The 21,981-nt window shown below is 45.5% G+C and overlaps 1 protein-coding gene across 12 annotated transcripts in view; it reads right to left on the bottom strand.

The window, feature by feature from the left end:
• msi2b (musashi RNA-binding protein 2b) overlaps window positions 1–21,981 on the bottom strand; it is a 539,697-nt gene that overhangs the window by 12,957 nt on the left and 504,759 nt on the right. For 8 of the 12 annotated variants that reach the window (XM_068010600.1, XM_068010599.1, XM_068010601.1 and 5 more), the window contains 3 exons: window positions 14,925–14,987; window positions 12,364–12,572; window positions 6,264–6,346 (listed from right to left, as the gene is read on the bottom strand). In XM_068010600.1, coding sequence (XP_067866701.1) covers window positions 6,305–6,346; window positions 12,364–12,572; window positions 14,925–14,987 — 314 coding nt within the window. In that variant the 3' untranslated portion in view covers window positions 6,264–6,304. The remainder of the gene's footprint in view (window positions 1–6,263; window positions 6,347–12,363; window positions 12,573–14,924; window positions 14,988–21,981) is intronic. The other 4 variants (XM_068010602.1, XM_068010604.1, XM_068010608.1 and 1 more) reach the window with 1 other exon arrangement.

Below are 21,981 nucleotides of genomic sequence, written 5' to 3'. Positions count from 1 at the left end.
CGTCCTGTGATTTTCTCCTCTTGCCCTGTGGGAGATGGGCAGAGCACCTTATTGCATCTACTCAACGCCTTTCCCCCAGTGGTGTGGCTGAGACTTTCAGTGTTTCACAGAGACAATCACGGGTATGAACTATAGCAAGACATCACACTCACACTTCCCTCCCCTTCAAATCTCCTGTTTGCAATGTAACCCCACACCCGTGTCTCCTTGTCTGTCTGGAATGTCTACCTCTGGACAGCCTGGCACACAGATTGTAAAAAGGGGTGGCAAATAGCCAAATTTAGGGACACACTAATTTACTAAGTATAGTGCTTTCCATATTCAAATAGCTTAACGTTTTCATTTTTTGAACAATTACTCATGTGTTCCTAATGAGTTTAATACATTATAGTTTGTACAAATCCAGTACAAATGAAGGGAATTTCAGTTTGATGTGCGTTTAATTTGTTTCCTCCCCACAATATACACACACTGTAATTAAAGCAATTAGTACTTTGACCAGGATATAACACCATGTGACTCTAGTATATGAACATATATTGCATTGGTTTGACATTTTTGTCTGCTACTTTAGCAGAGGCATTTTAAATAATTGGATTAACACTTGCACTAAAATAAGGGAGATGAATGTATTTAATTTGATAGCTCTTCCAAAGAACTGGCACAAGCATGATGGGCCGAATGGCTTTCCTTTTGTGCTGTACCATGCCATGTATTTGTACACTGTTAACTCTTGGTATTATTGCAAGGTCCTTGTTATATTTTGATGGTATAGAGTTTAAGCCTTTTAACGATCTCCTGTTAAATGCAGTACGGTGTCAGTCCCTTGAATTGAGAAGCGCAGGCAGGGCAACAAAACAAATGAAGCACACTTCAAACTTGTTTTACATCCCAGCTCTTGCAACCCAAAAATGAAGACTTCGCAGCAACAATTATAAGTATGGTATCACTGCTTCAAATTCAGGGCAATGGTCCCGAAATCAACTGCAAAAATGGGGGCCCTGATTCAGTTGGGCCAGTTAAACTTATCGGCTACCTCCCATGGCGGTGCCGTCATCCCACGCCATCTGCACTCTGGAACTCCCGGAGTTTGGTTAACTGAGATTGCAAGCGAAAAGCAATGCCTGGACTTGATGACTGATGATGGCTGCTGATTTTGCTGTGTTGTACAGCCTCTGCGAAGCAGTAGCAGGTAAGTGGGGCTCTTTGGAATGGAGCACATGCATCAATTCGGGAGATTATGACAAGTGGAGGACAAAACTTTGTCAGTCTCAGCTTCCCAAACGTCACCAGCATTTTAGGAGATACTGAAATTCCTGACTGCAGCCAGAAGCAGGAGCTTGTTGATTTGGGGTCATTTATGATACCTATGTTGCACTATCCTCCAGTACTGCCAGGGTTTCAGATTCCTCTTACAACACTGTAGGGGAACATGCTCTCAGGAAGCAGATACATTGTGGTGAGGAAAAGGGATGGCACATAGGCTTCCAGCTGAGAACAGAATAAATGCGTCCACTACATGAATTCTACCAGGGCTAGGACCGTACAACCACAGAAAAAGTGAAGCTGACATCTTAACTGGAGATCCAGAAGAGTAGGCACTTAGCCAAGTTATAAAACAAGACAGAGTACCTTCACATTAAGGATACCCTCCATCGTGTTGTGTGGCACTACCACCGTGCTAAATGGGATAGATTTCAAACAGATCTAGCAATGCAAAACTGGGCATCCATGAGGTGCTGTGGACCACCAGCAGCAGCAGAACTGTACTCAACCACAATCTGTAACCTCATGGCCCGGCATATCCCCCACTCTACCATCACCATCAAGCCGGGGGATCAACCCTGGTTCAATGAAGGGTGCAGGAGGGCATGCCAGGAGCAGCACCAGGCAGACCTCAAAATGAGGTGTCAACCTGGTGAAGCTACAACACAGGACTACTTGCATGCCAAACTGCGTAAGCAGCATCTGATAAAGCTAAGCGATCCCACAACCAATGGATCAGATCTAAGCTCTGCAGTCCTGCCACATCCAGTTGTGAATGGTGGTGGGCAATTAAACAACTAACTGGAGGACGTATCCCCATACTCAATGATGGCGGAGCCCAGTACATCAGTGCAAAAGATAAGACTGAAGCATTTGCAACAATCTTCAGCCAGAAGTGCCGAGTTGATGATCCATCTCAGCCTCCTCCTGAAGTCCCCAACATCACAGATGCCAGACTTCTGCCAATTTGATTCACCCCACGTGATATCAAGAAGTGACTGAAGGCACTGGATACTGCAAAGGCTATGGGCCCTGACAACATTCTGGCAATAGTACTGAAGACCTGTGCTCCATAATGTGCCACACCCCCTAGTCAAGCTGTTCCAGTACAGCTACAACACTGGCATCTACCCTGCAATGTGGAAAATTGCCCAGGTATGTCCTGTACACAAAAAGCAGGACAACTCCAACCCGGCCAATTACCGCCCCATCAGCCTACTCTCAATCATCAGTAAAGTGATGGAAGGTGTCATTAACAGTGCCAACAAGTGGCACTTGCTCAGTTTGGGTTCCGCCAGGGCCACTCAGCTCCTGACCTCATTACAGCCTTGGTCCAAACATGGGCAAAAGAGCTGAACTCAAGAGGTGAGGTGAGAGTGACTGCCCTTGACATCAAGGCAGCATTTGACCGAGTATGGCATCAAGGAGCCCTAGCAAAACTGGAGTCAATGGGAATTGGGGGGAAAACTCTCCGCTGGTTGGAGTCGTACCTAGCGCAAAGGAAGATGGTTGTGGTTGTTGGAGGTCAATCATCTCAGCCCCAGGACATCACTGCAGGAGTTCCTCAGGGTCGTGTCCTAGGCCCAACCATCTTCAGCTGCTTCATCAATGACCTTCCTTCAATCATAAGGTCAGAACTGGGGATGTTCACTGATGATTGCACAATGTTCAGCACCATTCGTGACTCCTCATATACTGAAGCAGTCCATGTAGAAATGCAGCAAGACCTGGACAATATCCAGGCTTGGGCTAATAAGTGGCAAGTAACATTCACGCCACACAAGTGCCAGGCAATGACCATCTCCAACAAGACAGAATCCAACCATTTCCCCTTAACAGTCAATGGCAATACGATCATTGAATCCCCCACTATCAACATCCTAGGGGTTACCATTGACCAGAAACTGAACTGGAGTAGCCATATAAATACCATGGCTACAAGAGCAGGTCAGCTGCTAGGAATCCTGTGGCGAGTAACTCACCTCCTGACTCCCCAAAGCCTGTCCACCATCCACGAGGCATAAGTCAGGAGTGTGATTCAATACTCTCCACTTGGCTGGATGGGTGCAGCTCCAACAATACTTAAGAAGCTTGACACCATCCAGGACAAAGCAGCACGCTTGATTGGCACCCCATCTACAAACATTCACTCCCTCCACCACTGATGCACAGTGGCAGCAGTGTGTACCATCTACAAGATGCATTGCAGCAATGCACCAAGGCTCCTGAGACAGCACCTCCCAAACCGCAACCTCTACCACCTAGAAGGACAAGGGCAGTAGATGCATGGGAACACCACCACCTGCAAGTTCCTCTCCAAGGCACACACCAACCTGACTTGGAACTATATCACCATTCCCTTGCTGTCACTGGATCAAAATCCTGGAACTCCCTTCCTAATAGTACTGTGGGTGCACCTACCCCACATGGACTGCAGCAGTTCAAGAAGGCAGCTCACCACCACCTTCTCAAGGGCAGTTAAGCATGGGCAATAAATGCTGGCCTAGCCTGCGACGCCCACATCCCATGAACGAATTTTTTAAATGAGCCAGGAGGCTGAAGAAAGCCTTGCTGACCAAGGTCACATATTGAGCCTGGATGATGGTGTGATGTGCACTGAGTCAGGGCATCCACTGAAGAAGAACAGTGATTAAACTCGGGACACCAGTAAGCCAGGGCATCTGGAAGACACTCACTGGGCCAGGATGCAGACAGGAGATCCAATGGACCTGAAAATTAATGGTCTGGACACCAAATGAGTAGCTTCAGAAACTGTAAAGACGTCTTAAACTTTCCAAGACTATGTTAGGGCAGGGTATAGAAGCATTGCTCATGATCACATAGGCAACAGGAAGTAGAGAAGGGGAGGCAGAAATATTTGGCTGCTTATTGTTTTAAGAGAGAAGGCAGTCTCGATAAATAGTGCGAGACCATTCCCTCATCCTCCCTCGTACTCAGTAGTTCACGAAGACTAAAATTGGAGAGGGTATCACCATGCTGCATTTGTGCCATTTATTCATGTAAAATGTAAAAGGATGGGTAGATTTTTTTGAATTGGGGCTCAGGAATTTGATGGCCCATGCCAGACTTTCAATCGATTAATTCCTAACTATTTGCTGCTGGCAATTTCAAGATCAGAACCAGGAGCAGGAACTCATAAGACCTGCTTCAAAAAGGGACCCATCAGCGTGGAAAACCATTTCCTCCTCACTCGTATTTTTAACAAGCAACTCCTGCCTCACTCATGATTTTTTTTTCAACTTCTTTGCACACTCTTTTATCCTTGGCAGCCTGACCTATGTCAATAACTTCCACCAACACAGCTCAATCACACAAGACAAGGAGATGTTCATAGATTTTCTGTTACTTGTGAGCAGGAATGTGCTTACAGGGAGGCTAGTTCTGGAAAATGGATCTTGGAGGAAATTTATTCCCATTCCTTAATTCCTTAATCCAGGGAGTCCAATTGTATCCAGCCATCCATCTCCTAATACAGCCCAGGCCTCCACTCTTCACCATCATAACCAGTTTTATATTTTTCTATTTCATTTATACTGCCATATTTGCTGCTGTAAATTTCTTCTCCTTATTCTGCTCAGCTCTTTTCTTCATTCTCCTAAACTTCAAAAACACCATCCTACAAAATCCTTTTTCCTCTAACTCACTTTTCCTGAGCTTCCTCCATCTTCTTATTCTCCCACAGGCTTTTAAAACACAATCTTTGTGCTGCCCAGTCACTATCTCTCATCTTCCATTCTACCCTTTAAGGTTGGTGATGTGTTTGAACTTTGGTGATGACCTTTAACCTCGACAGTGTCCTTTGACCTTGGTAATGTTTCTCCATTACAAATATGGCCAAGGATAAAATCTGGGGCCTTCCTGATCTGTGTGTTTCCATACAACACTGCATTGTGCATGCACCCACTCAACTGAGGAGCCTAATTTTTTTTTTTAAACAGAACAAAATTGACATTTATGCCAATTACCAAACTAAGATAAAGGAAGATGGAGAGCAAAACAGTTAAGAGATTGAAAGGGGATGGCCATTTTTGAGCACAGCAAGCTCCCACAAACAGCAATGAGATAATGACCAGATAATTTGTTTTTTTTTTAGTGATGTTGGTTGAGGGATAAATATTGGTCAGGATACTGGGTGAACGCCTTTTCTTCGAAATAGCACCATGGGAACTTTTACGCCAGTAGAACTCCTCGCCCACCATTACCTCACTCTGATTTCCTTTGCTCATCCACCAGCCATTGTCTTTGCTAGTTGAGATAATGTGTGCCTACTTTTACAGTTGTTATTGAGCTGTGGCCTTGTATCTGCTTGGGAATGCCTCAAGACTGCCCAAGCCGATCTCTCAACTCAAAAGTTCCCAGGCATGCCAAGCACAAGTCAGTCCCTTTAAGTTACCCAGCATGCATGGTTACGCAAAAATATTTAAAGGGGTGGCGCATCTAAACAAATCGTCCGCAAACTACAAAAGAAAATGAGAGGGTATGTTGGTCCTGGTCAATATTTATCCCTCAAACAACATCATTAAAAGGAAGATTATCCAGTCATTACCAGATTGCTGTCTGTGGGAGCTTGCTGTGCGCAAATTGGCTGACTTGTATCCTACATTACAACAGTGACTTCAAAGGTACTTCATTGAAACTATAAAGAGCTTTGGGACGTCCTGGGGTCATGCAAGATGCTATATAAATGCAAGTCTTTCTTTCCTCTTTCACAGAGGAAAGATCTACAGCCCTCTTCTGTCCAGACAGTACTCAGACCCAGAGAGCGCAGGGTCAGAACTCGAACCTGCCATGCCACTTGATGTGTACATAAGACTCCTTCCCTAAACCATTTAACAGGACAGTTTAAGCAGAAGAGTGGTAATTAGATAACTAAGGAGTACAGGAAAGAATGGATTTGTGTGTATTGACAGGGGTTAGCTACCCTAGGAAAAGCAAGGGAAGGAAATGGGATGGAATATATATATAATATGTAATACCTCAAACCTGAGATGGCAACCAACCAACCACCTGTTTGCTTTCAATGGTATCCGTTTGTAAATGCCGTTGCAATCAATGGTCCCTAAAATTGTACAGTTATTAGGTCTGTCAGTGCTCAACACATATTCAAACAAGGAAACATTTTTTCTTTGTTTTTTTTTAAAAACTTGCAAACATCAAAAACGTGATGATTTAACTACAGGAAGTGACCTTGTGTTGGGTCAATTAAGAGGTGGTTTATCAAAGTCACATTCCTTCCAACTGATCACCCTAAAAATAACTCAACAAGCTTCAGATGGATGAGGAAAATATTCACAAAGCTCTAAGAATCTATGTGGGTTGGTAAGCTTCAATGATCCAATTTGTGTATTTTAATATTATTATTGCATACCCCTTCATTTTAACCATTTTCCTCCGACGCATTCAGCCTTTTGGTCAAAGTTGGGGAAGGATGTTATTTTAAATCGAACTCTAAACCAGGGTCAACACCTTATGTAACAGTCATCAATACCACCTTTGGCCCTCTTCATTCACAAATACTCTGTGATTTATAGAGGGAGGGGCAGCTACATAATGCATTTCTTACAAATGATTTCTCACTATAATCAAACTAATTAACAGTTGCAACATTAGTTTAGAATAGCTGTCTAATTAAGAGCCAGTACCTCACTATTCTATATAATATAAGCACCTTTGATAGAAGGATCAGTAGCTCCTCCTCTAACAACTTGCAACTCTTGATATCGGGATTTGCATCTCTCTGTATTAGGGATCTATATCTAAGTAGATCAGGGACTTGCACCTCTGTATGGTAGGGACCTGTAATTCTTTACATTCGGGACCTGTAACTATTTACATTCGGGACCTGTAACTCTTTACATTAGGGACCTGAAGTCCTGTATATAGGGACCGGAACTGTTGTATATTCAGGACCTGCCCTTCTGTATATTCGGGACCTGCACCTCTCTATATTAGGGTCCTGAACATCTGTATATTCGGATATTAGGGACCTGAACATCTGTACATGAGTGATCTGAACCTCTGTTTAAGGATTAATAAAAGCAACAAATATATAACACACAAATCATGTCTTGAAGCTCACAAGTATGTTGGAAACATGACACTGCAGTTCTGGGCCAGGAATGTATTGTATTTCCAATTGACTGGTTCTTCATTGCATCACAGTTTGGAGAGGCTGTCAATCCCCAGTCTGCCCTGATCTTTTCTTCCAATTTGCAATCCCATGGTTTGTTGGCAATTGTGGGTTTAGATAATGGATTCTGCATTCTGGTATGCACATCTTCTTAACACAATCAGTCTGCACCTTTAGGCTTGGTTGGTGGCAGTGATTAGTGAACTATGGGCTTTCTGGGGTAAGTAATGATGATGGACAAAGCTCATTGTAGTTACTGCTATACTCGAGTCCGTCCTTCCCCTCCACCCCCCCCGCCCCCCCGTTTCCCTCTCCTACCGATGAGTATCTTATTTGAGGCCGGGTGCCAATAACCCTCCAATACCTTGGCCCAGAGGCCCATTCTCCATAGAGAACAAGTGTTGGCCACGTCAATCGTGGAACCATTAATGCCAGGCCCAATCCTGCACTCACTCACTGTGCACACTTACTGGACAGTAATCAGAGACTGGAGCATGGGCTAATACCAGGGTAGCATCGTAGCACCTCCACTGTTACGTTGGTCGACAGCAGCTAATTCAGGACAGAGCAAGGGCCTCCCTACTCTCCGAGGCTCAGTGTCAAATCGGGCAGTGCCTTTAGCCCACTGAGGCCTCAGAAGAGCTCAAAATGCTTTGGTATTTTAATTCATGATGGGTTACAGATGGGGAGGCGAGGCGGGGTGGGGGGTGCAGGTCGCTGAAAATTAACTTCTGACCTGGGAAAGTCAGATTAAAGAAAACTGCCCATTTCTTGGGTTGAGGTGGGGAGGGGCACTAGCAGCAGGGGAGAAGAGGGGCCGAGCGGAATCTGTTTCCCAGTCCTAAGAGATACCACAAAGTCCAGGATGTAGAAAGCACGGATCCTGAACTGACGCAGGTGGATTATGAGCAAATGGTGTACTCCACTCAAATTCCACTCTGTGTTATTTCAGCATAGGTTTTAACACCAGTAAAATAAATGGGTTAAGGCCCATTCAAATAGCAGGGAGAGGAATTTCAGACAACCGTGTCATGTACTGGTACACCACGGTGTACTGCAGGGTCTGGGCATCCTAAGACCCTGATTGTGATATGCTGGGCCTTTGCAAAGAGTTACCTTACCAGGACTGACAGCCTCTCCTCAGGATTAATATGGGTTCATGCCAACACATCTAATATTAGAGCACAGCATCTTGACGCAAACACATACAGTTAAGAGGCGAGTTTCAACTCCAAAGCTACAGCATTTCATTTCATTGGTCTATATTGGCTGGATTACAATTGAGTGGAATGGGCCTATATTCTCGAGAGTTCAGAAGAATGAGAGGTTATCTCATTGAAAGGTATAAAATTCTTAGAGGGCTTAACAGGGTAGATGCTGAGAGGCTGTTTCCCCTGGTTGGAGAGGCTAGAACTAGGGGTCACTGTCTCAGGATAAGGGGTCAGCCATTTAGGACTGAGATGAGGAGAAATTTCTTCACTCAGAGGGTTGTGAATCTTTGGAGTTTTCGACCCCAGGGAGCTGTGGATGCTCAGTCATTGAGTATGTTCAGGACGGAGGTCGACAGAAATTTTGGACACTAAGGGAATCGAAGGATATGGGAATGGGAAGGAAAATTTGTATTAAGGAGCAGACTCAAAGGGCCATGAGGCCTACTCCTGCTTGTGTTTCTTCTGTTCTTATTCGCAAAACAAAACAAATTATAAAATAGATCTCAACATTCACAGCATCTCCTGACAGTTTCAGGTCAGACTACTTTTATGTAAATCTCAGGGAGATTCACTTCGAGTCTCAGTTTTACTTTCAAAACAATTTTGGTGAGGGATGGGATCAGAGGGGTTAGCTAATGGCATGATGACTGAGCCTGAATGTGGCACCAGAGTAGACTTTGTTGCGGATTTATTTGACAAACAGTTGTAGTTATTAGCCACTGAACTGACAGAACAATGGGTTCTGCAGCAGGAAAGCTCAAAGCTGGACTGACAATCATATTCAGGCTCTTTCCAAGAAGCCCGTTTTGGAAGGCCTTAGCTGGGTCACCTGGGAAAGGAGGATGTCACATGGGTCACGGCAAGGAGGGGAGTGTGGGCAGGTGGATCCTTTTGTGTACTGATCGAAAAATAAGGACCGTTCCACATTCAGCGGGACTGCAGAAAGATAAAGGGGGAAGTTAAAGGGGTTGAAATCAGAGGTTGGTGGGTGAGGAGTAAGATGAGCGGGTGGTGAGGAAGGTGGTCAGCACCCCTGGGCCTAGGGAAGGGAAAATGAACCAGGATTCCAGCTCCTCTCATCACTCCCACTGGAAAGTGGACGTGTGCAGACACCCAGGGTGGAATTTTATGCTTGGGGTGGGGTTTTCGACGTGGTCGTCTTTTGTACGGAAGGCCCGCCGCACTTAGTGCCAATCAGGCACTTGACAGCAGTGGGCCTGCTGTAGGATTTAGGAGCCTGTCACCAGAAGTCCCGCCCTTGCAGAGCTGCCGGCCAATCAGAGGCTGGCAGCTGCAGCGCCATTGTGGAGGTGGTGGCTGCTGCTGTAGCTGCAGTGACCAGACACCAAGGAGCGGCGCTGGAACCAGGCTTAAGGTAGGTCTGGGCAGGAGGGGTCTCACGGGGTGGGGGCCGCGGGGGAGGGGGTTTGGTAGCAAGGGCAAGGGCGTGGCCCTCAGTGAGCTCCCCGCCTCTTCCGAATGCCAGGTCCCTTGTTCAGGCACTAAGTGCCTTTAAATGAGGGACCTCCCTTGCCCCCCCAATCCCGCAGCTGGGAAGCAGTCCACACAGTTTTTTGTGCCATGTTTCCTGTGCAGTGACACAAATAATTACGGCTGCGGTGGGAACAGGCCCTTAATTGGGGGTTAATTACCCAGTTAAGAGCCTCAATTGGCGGTGGGGTGGGATCATGACGGGGTCTTTCCCCACCCCTGCCACAATCCCACCCAATTTTATCCTCTCCCCACCTCCAAACCCGCCACGGCGGAGAGCATAAAATTCCACCTCAAGTGTGGCCAGTGCCAGATGAGACTGACAGGTGAGGAATGGTCACATGCTCAATCAAGCTACCTTCCCCACAGGCTCGACCCCTAACACCCCGTGGAGCCATACCCAACATAAGTCACTGTCTTCAGGAGAGGTGAAGAGGGCACAGAAAGGGTGGGAACAACGGCGAAAAATATCAATGCAGGGCAGGGGAAGAAACGATTTCTGAATGAAGACAAAACATCACAGCCTCCACAGACCAACGCAATCACTGTCCACTAGGATCATCAGTAAGGCAATCTTCCAGCCAGACATGCTGCACACAGTATCGGATCATCCATTAAATTAGCGTTAAGGAAAACGCAACAAAAGCATTTCTGTCCTTCGCCAATTCAAACTTTCCAAATTGTGTTGATGAAATAATACAGGGACTTGGACCAAAATATAAATGATACTGTTTTGTGATTGGTGTCGAGAATTGTGGCTATATCTGATTTTTAATTTTTTCATAAAAATCCCAGTGTCGTGTCTGGTCACTATCTGCGGTTATACAGCTATAACTTGAGGGCCAATGTGACACTAGGCCTCTAGGCCTACATGAAGAGGGCCAAAGACATCCAAGGTATATACCCATATATACAACTCCACTGCATGTTGTAAGTATGATCCTGGTGTATGTAACATTTATGATACCTCAGTCTTGTTGTCTAGTCAAATGTTCCTGGTTTTCTTGAATCTAATATGTTTAATATCCCTGGTCTGGTTGTATGTAACATTTAAGGTTCCCCCAGTTCTGCTGCATGTAATGTTTAATATTCTCCTGCCCTGTGGAATGTGATATCTGAAACACCCTCTGCCCTGTTGAGTGTAATACATTCGACACCTCATTTCTGTTTCATGACCAAGATTCAGGTGTCAGTTTTCAGACAGAAATATTTTTGTTTCACTTTCTTTAAGCAAATGATGCTAACCATGCATTTAATTAAAAAAAACTGCAAGTTAAACAGCAAACATTCAGTATTAATTATTAGAGTTACTGAACCTTCTGGAGTGTGACATTGTGATTCACCCACAATAGGATGATGTGCCCTAACTGTACCTCGAGGACTTTCTGTTATATACCTGTACAGGACGCCTGTGCCTTGGATATGAAAATTATTACTGTTACATGGCTTAACAGTTTCAGGACAAAACGTACGTCATGGAACTTTTAAAATCCACACACACTGAAAATATATCTCTTACACTTTTTATTTCAAAATAGTGCAAAATTCCCATTTAACCCTCTTTTCAAATGAACAATTTCTGTTAAAGTTTACTTCTTTACACCAAACAAAAATGAAAATGTAACAACATCAGCTGCTTAGGAGACACAGATAACACACTCCAGATGAAAACCAGCCTGACCTCTGACCTTGCTACGATCAAGATGGAGAATCCCGTGATGATTGGCAAATGGCGGATAGGGAAGAATAACTGGCCAAAGAATTGTACCTTAGGGAGCTCGACAAATTTAAGTGAAATTTTATAGATATTTCAGGAATCATTCAGATTTCAGGATTTCCCCCCCCCCCCCCCCTTTAATGGTCATACACTGGATTGTTATTCTTCAGTCTTCAATTTAAAATAAAACTTTAAAACAAGTTTGATTTCTTTTTCTGGCAAGTTCTCAGATAAGCCACACGTCTCAAGCCTCACGACTCCAATATTGGGCAGGTTAAGGTCACCGGCAGAGGAACATGGGTCAGTGAAACTATCTGCTGAAGGAACAAGCCTTGGTCAGAGGTTGTGGCTGGGTTGTCTCTCAGCTCTTTAGATCTTTAATGTTTTAGTTTCAGACCAAATGCTTGTGTTAGGCAAGGACGGGAAAGGGGGGTGCAAAGGAGACAGGGAGGGGGAAAGGTGGGGGGAGGGGAGGGGTGGATGGAGGAAAACAAGAGAGGAAAGGGGTGAATCAAAAACTGACTTACCCCAATGCTGTGTCCAAAGCCAGAGCCAGGCTGGGGACTGGTAGCGCTCATGTAGTTACCGACACCGGAATCTTGGCTGGCCGTACCATAGATGTCAGCAACTGGGCCTGGACTGTTGGCCCCAGGGAATCCACCAGGCCGGGGTGGGTTGGTGCCTGCTGGGGAAGCAGGGGCGCCATAATTCGGTTGAGCACTGTAGCTATTCAGGACTGGTGTGCAGAGAATAAAGCTGGGTATGAGGCACGAGCATAGCATGCACAAAATAAAAGCCAAACACTACGACAGCCTAAGGCCCAACTTTCTAACACTCAATTCAAGGCCATGCGGTAAGACAACAGCAGTACTTATGATAGATAGTCAGCCCGTTACTACTGCTAAGAAGCTCAGAGGCACCCCACCCCCACCACCACCCATCCCCAAAAAACACAGTCATCCAACACAGAGACCATAGGCGCTCATTGTCACCTTCCGTCACATCAGATCTGATGCTCATGCAGAAATAACAATCTCTAGATCAGGCCGTGTTGAGACAGCATTCACATCCCATGCAAACTACAAAGGAGCTAGAGTTCTACTACACAGCATGTTAATAAATGGCAGCTACGGTGAACAATATCCAGAGTCTAACACAGAGAATCAACAGTTCTTAGAAAGTCTTGGGACTCGTGAGGAAACAGGTCATTGTCTAGGTGGGCTGGTCTAATGTTCTCAACTTCTGCAGCTCGTCTACCCTCTGGGAGGGTGAGGTGGGAAATATTTTTTTTTTTAAACAGGGGTGGGAGCAAAGTGCAAAAATATAATGCCCAGAAGGAGAAATAAACTGCCATCATAGGGGAGTGGGAGCGAAAGGGGGAGAAAAGTAGATCATCCCAAAGTACAAGATAGTGCACTGAAAACATGGGGAGTGAAAGTGGTCTTTGGAGAAGTGTGAAATGGGCAATAGTGAACTGGCAGCCCAGTTTACACTCCCGCCACCTGCCACCACCATCCCACCCCCGTCGACACCTCACCCTACTTCCTCACCTGGTTCTCTTTTAAACTGAAGTCAATGGAAAAGATCAGATGTGGTGCAAGACTGGGTGTGTTACCCGCACTCGCTGGAGACTAATTTCACCAACCGCTACCCCCGTCCCGTCCATCATGTCCTTAGTAGCACTGCATCAACACTTAATGTATGGCAATTAGAGATGTTCAAAAGGCTTTAGAATTCCTATCTTGGGAGACCAAAATTGGTATGTGTTTATTCAGTGACCAACGTGACATGTTCTGCCACCAGATCCTAAAACAAGTGGAACTTTGAAATCCTGATGAGGAACAGGAACAACTCAACCTTTGACAGTCAAGGTTATGTTGCCCCTCCTTCTTCTCCAATGAACTGCTCCATTTGATGGTGTCACATGGCATGCGGTTGACCTGAGGGAAATGGCTAAGAGTCACCTCATTGCTCGTCACTGGAGTATAACAACAAAGCAGAAGAAAGCCTGTGCCGTTGACACTACATCCCTCAGGACTTCAAATTCTTATTACTGGTTTAAAATGAAGCACACTGCTTCTCAGAATTTAAAATGGTCTGTCTTAGTGACTGAACTTGGAAATGGTGTCAAAAATAAAATATCTGTCTAAACCTCGAGATTAGTGCTTCAGTTCATGGAGGTGCCTTACACAAGAAGGGAATTCTCTTAATGTGAAAACCATGATGAAACTAAACCAATCTTTTTGAGGTAGAGAGGGGAGGCGGATGTTGGGGCTAAGGGAGAGGAGAAGAAATAAAACAGATCAATGGGGTCATGCCAAAATGGCTGCCTGGAATGAAGTGACAACTAAGCAACAAGGGACAGCCTAACCTAACCTTTGTCACATCTCTAATCACAACATCAGTGTTCTCCTTTGTAAATATATGGTAATTTTTGAAAGACAGCATCTCGAGTTGTCCACCCCCAAGAATACTGATGGACTAACTTCCAAAAGCCTCTTTCCTACCCTGAGATTATCCCTACACTGCACCCTGGCTACACCATGTCTAAACTACCTCGGTTCAAGATCAGGTGGGCGTTGAAATTTGGCTGTTGCTCTTGCCGTTAATGATGTAATCAGGAAAGGAGGGGGAAAATGAGTATTCACCTAAGGGTCAGAATCAGTTCCATGAGCCCTTCCTTCCAAATGCTGCCTATGAATGTCAATGCGATTGGGGGTGGCAAATTTGCAAATAATGGTCGAACAATGCATTCGATTCGAACTGGGAGCCCACCCAACCCAGGCCATTTTCCTTTGAGCGAAATGTGGCGTAATGATTATTGTTAAAGGGTTTACAGTGAAACCTGTATTAAACGGTCACCTTCGGGCCTGAACCAAAGAGGTTCTTGAGGCAGGTGGCTGGGGAGTCCCGAGTTGTGGGGGGGGGGGGGGGTTGTAGTGGATGGGAGGGGGGTGGGGGGTGGTGGAATAATCGAGAAGAAAAGGTCCTAATGCCCAACGCCCCCCAAGGACAGAGATCCTGACTGTGTATCAGGGTGGCAAGTTAATCTCTAAGATGCAGGTTCCAATTTACTTACATTGCTTACCTGTCATTTTTACCAGTGGTTGTGGCCACGTTAGGAGGTGGCTGTTTAATCCAGGTGCAGACCCTATTTAATTAAATTAGAAAGCTGTTGGTTCTGAGAAGAACTGGCTGCTTAAGACAGGTGACTTCAATTTAGGTGACCATTAGGACAGGTTTTACTGTACCGACTGTCACAATGCACTCCCCACCTCCCCATAAAGTAAATTGCGAGGCGTACACAATTTTATTTAAAGGGCCTTTGTCATCTTGTTGAAACTTCCAACAGTTATCCTACAACTGATACGATTAGAGCACACAGCATGAAGTGGTTGCTCTGTCATCATGTGATAGTGCCTAAGGAAATTTAAGTATCTTTTCCGAGGCTGTTCCAGAAACTCGGCCTGCTACCCCCTCCTCTCCCTGCCTCCCACTCTCCCCCCAATCAACCAACAAGATGACAAGCCTCTTTAAAAATGTCACCACATTGCTATAAATAATCTGAATTGAAGTTGGTTCTGATAGGGGCATGAAAAGACAAGACCGTTGAAACCATTGCCAGCCTGCTAATGTTGTTCCTACTCTTGTCGCGTTCCGATGCCTGGCTCACCTACCTGTCCACCTCACGCCCTGACCAAATGGAGGGAGCCCGCTGTGGCATGTTAAATTTCTTCCAACCCCTCAGTGGCCCTTTAGCACCAAGTCATTATAGTTGAACTCTGATGGGTTGGAGACATCCTTGGAGCAGAATGCCACATAGAATTTCCAGTGAGGTGATGTTACTGGCGCAGAACTTTGATGACACTGAAATGGTTGTGGCCTCCCATACCAGGCTGGCCTGAGCCAGTGACACTCCAGTGCAAACACTTCCTCTTTGATGTTCCTACCAATACTGTATGACAACAATTCTGCCAGAAACAACACTGGTATCAGTCAACTGTCCAACCTGGCATTCCTTGTGCCCCTCGATCCCAACAGTAGTGTTATCTGATATTTGGATGTGGGCAACATTTAATGCCTGTCTCTAGTTGCTCCGAGGTGGTGTTGGGCCTTCTTCAGCCAGGTGACTTGAGAGGGCATTAAGAGTTAAACTTGGGACTACAGTCATGTGCAGGCTATACTGCTTGGGTTTATAACCCAATCCAGCAGCTCACATGTGCTCGTCCATAATGAACTGTCAAGTTTATTGAACTCAGCGCGGTGGGATTGAAACTCAAGACCAGCAGCGTCAAGTTACAGTGAGTCTATAGCACAGAAACAGGCCATTCGGCCCAACTGGTCCATGCTTCACATGGGCCTCCTCCCACCATACTTCATCTCACCCTATTAGCATATTCTTCTATTTATATCTCCCTCATGTGTTTATCTAGCTTCCCCTTAAATACATGCATGCTATTCACCTCGACTACTCCCTGTGGTAGTGAGTTCCATATTCTGACACTCTCTGGTAAACAAGTGGAAACATTGTCTCTACGGCTACCCTATCAAACCCTTTCATTAGCCATCACACTACACTATCCAATAGAATGTAGTCATGCTACCTGGATATATCCCACAGTGTGCGGGGGGGGGGGGGGGGCGGGGCGGGAATTGTCTACTATTGGCCCCAAGTTGTTGGACACTTTCAATGAACCAGCACAGGCACACTGGGCCGAACAGCCTCCTTCTGTGCTGTGAGATTTTCAATCTCTCCACCTTCAGGGGATGGAAATTCTTTGTGCCAATTTCTGCCACTTCTCTCTCCAGACATCCTGTCAAAGATCAGGACTTCTCCGTGAGGAGCAGCACAACAAACACTAGGCCGAACCGCACATCAGTCCACCAACACGCAGCGAGACCAAGGGATTTCATTTTCTTTTGTGCTTCTTGACTATTATCAACTAAGGCATAGACTAACAGAGATTCCCTTACCCCCTTCCAATCGTTAATTGGTACAATATGTAAATAGCCTCCTGTGCTTCTACTCTGACTCACACACACTTTTAAAGACTATTAACATAAATTGCAGTGCAGGTATCACAGCCACAGCAATTGCCGCCCTGTTAAACCTCCAAACAGTAGGGAAACATGCCCACGCGGATTCATTAGGCATTCAGAGGTGCCTGATTAAATCACAAAAGCCCAGGCACAGCAGTTATAATGGATGCATATAATTAAAGTCAACTCTTAAATGCTTTCGTGGATATTAATAGGTAGATCGAATTCATTAAACAGGCAGAAATTTTAGCTGCTAACCTACTCTTAATGCCAAATACTGAGTCTGCCATGAGTGGCTCCCTATTGGGATACCATCATTTATATTTTCCTACAGATAGCTTATTATTATTGTGTCAAAATAAATACAACTCATTTTGCGCACTGTCATTTTTGTTTTCTCATCTGGTGTAAATTGTGTTGTAAGAAGTCAGAGAGCATCCATCCTCTGACCCCAACCCTTCACACTCATTCCTTGGTTGACAGGCCAACCACCTCTGACTTGGTCAAACTGTGCGACATGAGGACCGGCCATGGGACTGAAGTGCTGGAGAACTCCTGGTGCTCGTGCAAGCTTACCCCAGTGAGGAATCATCAACATCAGGCAAGAAGGGTGCTCAAAACACGGAGGCTAACATAGGAATTTAAGTCCATGGGGATTCTGTCATTCTTCTGAGGTAACCATGGCAGAGCCCCCGTAAAATGACCTTTTACGTTGCATTATTGAGAGGTCACTAGCCAGTTACTGCAGGTGATCCAGGCTAACCTTGGTGGAATTTCAGGGCCATTTTCCCTTTTTTTTTTAAACTTGCCATCTAATTTTTTTTTCCAGAAATGGCACGGTATGTTAAGCGCTAGAACGACAAAGGTGCAAGACTTTGTTGAGTGTAATTTAGACAATGAGGAGACCAGAGCTCCTCAGTGATCCTGGTGGTTAGTACTAGGACAACCAACTTGAAGAACAAAGCTAGGGATGTCCCCCATTCATGTAGAAGAGTGGGGGGGGGGGGGGGGTGGTGGGTGGGTGGGTTGCTGGTCTTGTGAAATTGTCTATGAGGCAGATTCGAAAGCGATTGCCCATCTACACTGCTGAGAAATGTCTCTGGGTGGGACAATCAACGATTCGCGTTAATGCAATCAAGTCTATTGAGAAGGGGTCACCTCAGCAGGTCAGAAACTGTGATTTTCAGAGGCATTTGACAAGGTGCCACATAAAAGGTTATTGCGCAAAGTAGGAGCTCATGGTGTAGTGGGTAACATATTAGCATGGATAGAAAATTGGCTGGCTGGCAGAAAATAGAGAGTATGCATAAATGGGTCCTTTTCTGATTGGCAGGATGTGACGAGTGGAGTCCCGCAGGGGTCTGTGCTGGGGCGTCAACTTTTTACAATTTATATCAATGACTTAGCTGAGGGGAGCGATGGCTTGGTAGCTAAATTTGCAGATGACACAAAGATAGGTAGGAAAGTATGTTATGAAGAGGACATAAGGAGGTTGCAGACCGATATAGATCGGTTGAGTGAGTGGGCAAAAATCTGGCAGATGGAGTATAATGTGGGAAAATGTGAAGTTGTTCACTTCGGCAGGAAGAATAAAAAAGCAGAGTATTACTTAAATGGAGAAGGTCTGCAGAACTCCAATGTGCAGAGGGATCGAGGTGTTCTAGTGCATGAGTCATAAAACGTTAGTATGCAGGCTAATGTAATGCTATTCTTTATTACAAGAGGAATTGAAAACAAAAGTAAGGATGTTATGCTTCAGTTATACAGGGCATTGGTGAGACCACATCTCGAATACCGTGTGCAGTTTTGATCTCCTTATTTAAGGAAGGATGTAAATACATTGGAGGCAGTTCAGAGCAGGTTTATTAGATTGATACCTGGAATGAGTGGGCTGCCTTATGAGAAAAGGTTGGACAGACTGGGCATGTTTTCACTGGAATTTAGAAGAGTGAAGGGAGATTTGATTGAAGTATATAAGATCCTGAAAGCTCTAGACAAGGTGGATGCGGAAAGGATGTTTCCTCTTGTGGGTGACTCCAGACCTAGGGGGCACTGTTTTAAAATTGGCATCGCCCTTTAGGACAGAGATGAGCAGAAATGTTTTTCTCTCAGAGAAGATGTTCTTGATTCTCAAACCTGTTGAGAAAGGGTGGCTGAGAGCTTTGATGAATTGAATGCTCTCTGTATTTTGTAACTTGTAACTGATTTTGTAAATAGATCCAATGCAGTGTTTAAGTCTGCCGACTCTCTGGCCCTGGGTGTAATAGTTTTGGTTGCCTGAATTCCCAAGACTGTTCTTTGCCAGTATCCTGCTGTAACGCCAGTGGAAGATGAGCAGAGTCATCCCCGTTTCTCCAGATTTCCGGCTGCAGTTGCAGCAGGAGATAGGGAGAACCCCTGTGGAAATACTGCCCTGTCTACACCCAAAGTCCTGAATTCAGATGGACAAGGACAACTGTTAACTCCTGGGCCCACCAACCGGACTGGGGTTTTAAGAGCCCGCTGCCGATCTTGGCGGCGAGCTCAGAAAATGGCAGCCCATGCCAAACAGCTGCCGCAGTCTCCCGCGCGGCGGCTCATTTAAAAAGCCAGGCGGCCCGGCCTCCCCACCCCACCCCCCCAAAATCAGGTGGAGGGGGGCGGACTATCCATCCCCGGCAATGGTGTCAGTTGCCTGTGCGCAGGTGCCCTTTTTAAAGGGCTGCCGGCATATTTAAATTTTTAAAGATACATCTCCTCCCCAAAAGCAAGCAAATAAATTTCTAATGCCCCTTTCCCACCCCCCAAAAAACAATTTCATTAACTATTTGCCCTTCCCCCCCCTCAAAACTTACCTTTTAAATCTGACCTTCCCCAACCACAGACTACACAAAGTTTAAAGTTCATCCCTTCCCACCATCCCCTACACCAATCACGTTTAATTGACCCCGCACTGAAAATTTTACCTCCTCCCCCCCCCTCCCCACCAGTGTCATGCCAGCTTTCCCTGGATAGGGAATTGAAGGCACGGCAGTGATGGCCACTGAACTGAGGATCCAGCTGGCCCCTCCTCCTGGCATCAGCCTCCCTGGCAGAGCGCTGCCGGACCTATATTCCGCTCCCCCCACCCACCGTCACGGAGCCTGGTAAAATCCAGCCCACTGCGTGGGAAGAGAGTGGATTCAGATCGGAAAGACATGGCACACTTCAGGAAACACGGCATTTAGTGAAGGTACCATGTAAAAGTAAAGCAAAAGCACGTCTCCCCTCTATGGAAGGCACAACACCACCATCCCTCCTCACAAGTGCAATGGATGGAAGCACAGGGGACTGAATGGACAGAGGGACCTGGAGAATAAACGGGGAAAGGAAAAATAAATCATGCTCATCTACGCAACGCATGGCTTCTTAAAAAGAATTTACAACACGGAAACAGGCCACTCCACCCAACTGGTCTGTGCAGAGCCCTGTGTAATTCAGTCTGTATGAGGTTGCTGTGTAGTCCCTTGTTCTATAAGCATAATGTTTTACACAGAGCACCGAGGATATGTCTGTGAACTTTTATGGACAAATCCTGGATCAATTGCAGTAATTCTCTTCAGATCTTTTCTCCCCTTTTCCTTTCTCTCACTTGTTACACCTACTCCCTATTTGAAAGTTCTGCAATTGGCAAAATGTAATAATTAGACACAGTTTTACACACGTACACACACACTGAAAGGACACACCCCATTATAACCTCAAATGGAGCCAAGTGAGGATGTGGGGCAAGAATCTCTTTCTCCTGGTTCCCTGGCGAAAATGAGTTAGTTCCCAATACTTGTTTTGTGTCCTGGAGTCAACAGGTTGATGCGATCTAGCAGGGCAACAGGCAGCGTGAGGCACGATCCAATCAGGAAGAACAGTCTAGCCCTATTTCTATGAATCTACACTTGCCAACTCTGAGTGGGCGTATTGTTGCATATTCTCCAACCACCCCACCCAGTCAAAAAGCCCTCTTTCCCATAAATTCATTACTTTTCTAACTAGTAAATGGAAGTCTTCAAAGAAAATTAAAAGCAAAGAACACTTTTCTTTTAACGCTGCTATGATTTTCACCCAGTTTGCTCGTAGCAGTGTCCAGGAAATCAATCTTTCATTCCTAGAGATTGCAGGACAATCCTGGAGGGTTGGCTACCCTACATGGATCCTACATTTGGTTTCAAATGGTGGATGAGGCAGTACGGAGATGGCACACTGTCAGCAGACTGTCCTCTAACAAGCTTGTCTATTAAAAGGGGAAGAAAACGGCGACAAAATACATTTGAGGTGAAAGTGAGATGTTCCTCTTATCTAACTGGGTAAGCACTGTCGCAAGTCTTTGGTGGTATCCTCGGAGGGCACAGGCAGTTCCGCCCTCCGAGGCTTTCTCCGGCACAAGTTACAGGTTAATGCAGGGCGAATGCCCTCACAGCACGAGCACAAAGTCATTCCCTCAAGACCCACATATACCTCAAACAAAAACAGAAAATGCTGGAAATACTCAGCAGGTCTGGCAGCAGCTATGGAGAGAGAAGCAGAGTTAACGTTTCAGGTCTGTGACCTTTCATCAGAATGGTTGAAAAGTCACCAACCTGAAATGTTAACTCTGTTTCTCTCTCCACAGATGCTGCCAGACCTACTGAGCATTTCCAGCAGTTTCTGTTTCTCAGCCTGCTCCTGCCCCACTGAACTGATTTCTTCCCATTTTGATTCTATTTGTACTCGCCTTGTCCAGTCCCTTCCCACCTACTCACCCAATGGTCAATTCACTCCCATATATACCTCAGCACATCGGACAAAATAAAGACACAAGACAAAAGCTCCCACAAGGTAGGAAATGCAAACTGCCATGTATAAAGTGAAGGTCTTTTTTGTTGGAAAAAGACAGAAGGCTTTCTTTGTATGGAGTAAAAAATATCAAATTAAATTATAATAAATGTCAATTCAAGTTATATTTTCAAAGCATGTGTGTACCTCTTCAATTTGGCCTACACTGACAGTTCTAAATGAGCACATCAATAACTCCCTCTCCACCACCTCCCAATAGCCAGAAGGCTTTAATTCGTTCCACAGGAGGCTGCTTAACCGAGTTGTATGTCTCTGTT

The sequence above is a fragment of the Heterodontus francisci genome, chromosome 30 (assembly GCF_036365525.1).
Source record: "Heterodontus francisci isolate sHetFra1 chromosome 30, sHetFra1.hap1, whole genome shotgun sequence".
Lineage (NCBI taxonomy): Eukaryota > Metazoa > Chordata > Chondrichthyes > Heterodontiformes > Heterodontidae > Heterodontus > Heterodontus francisci.
This window is presented reverse-complemented; position numbering and strand designations above follow the sequence as displayed.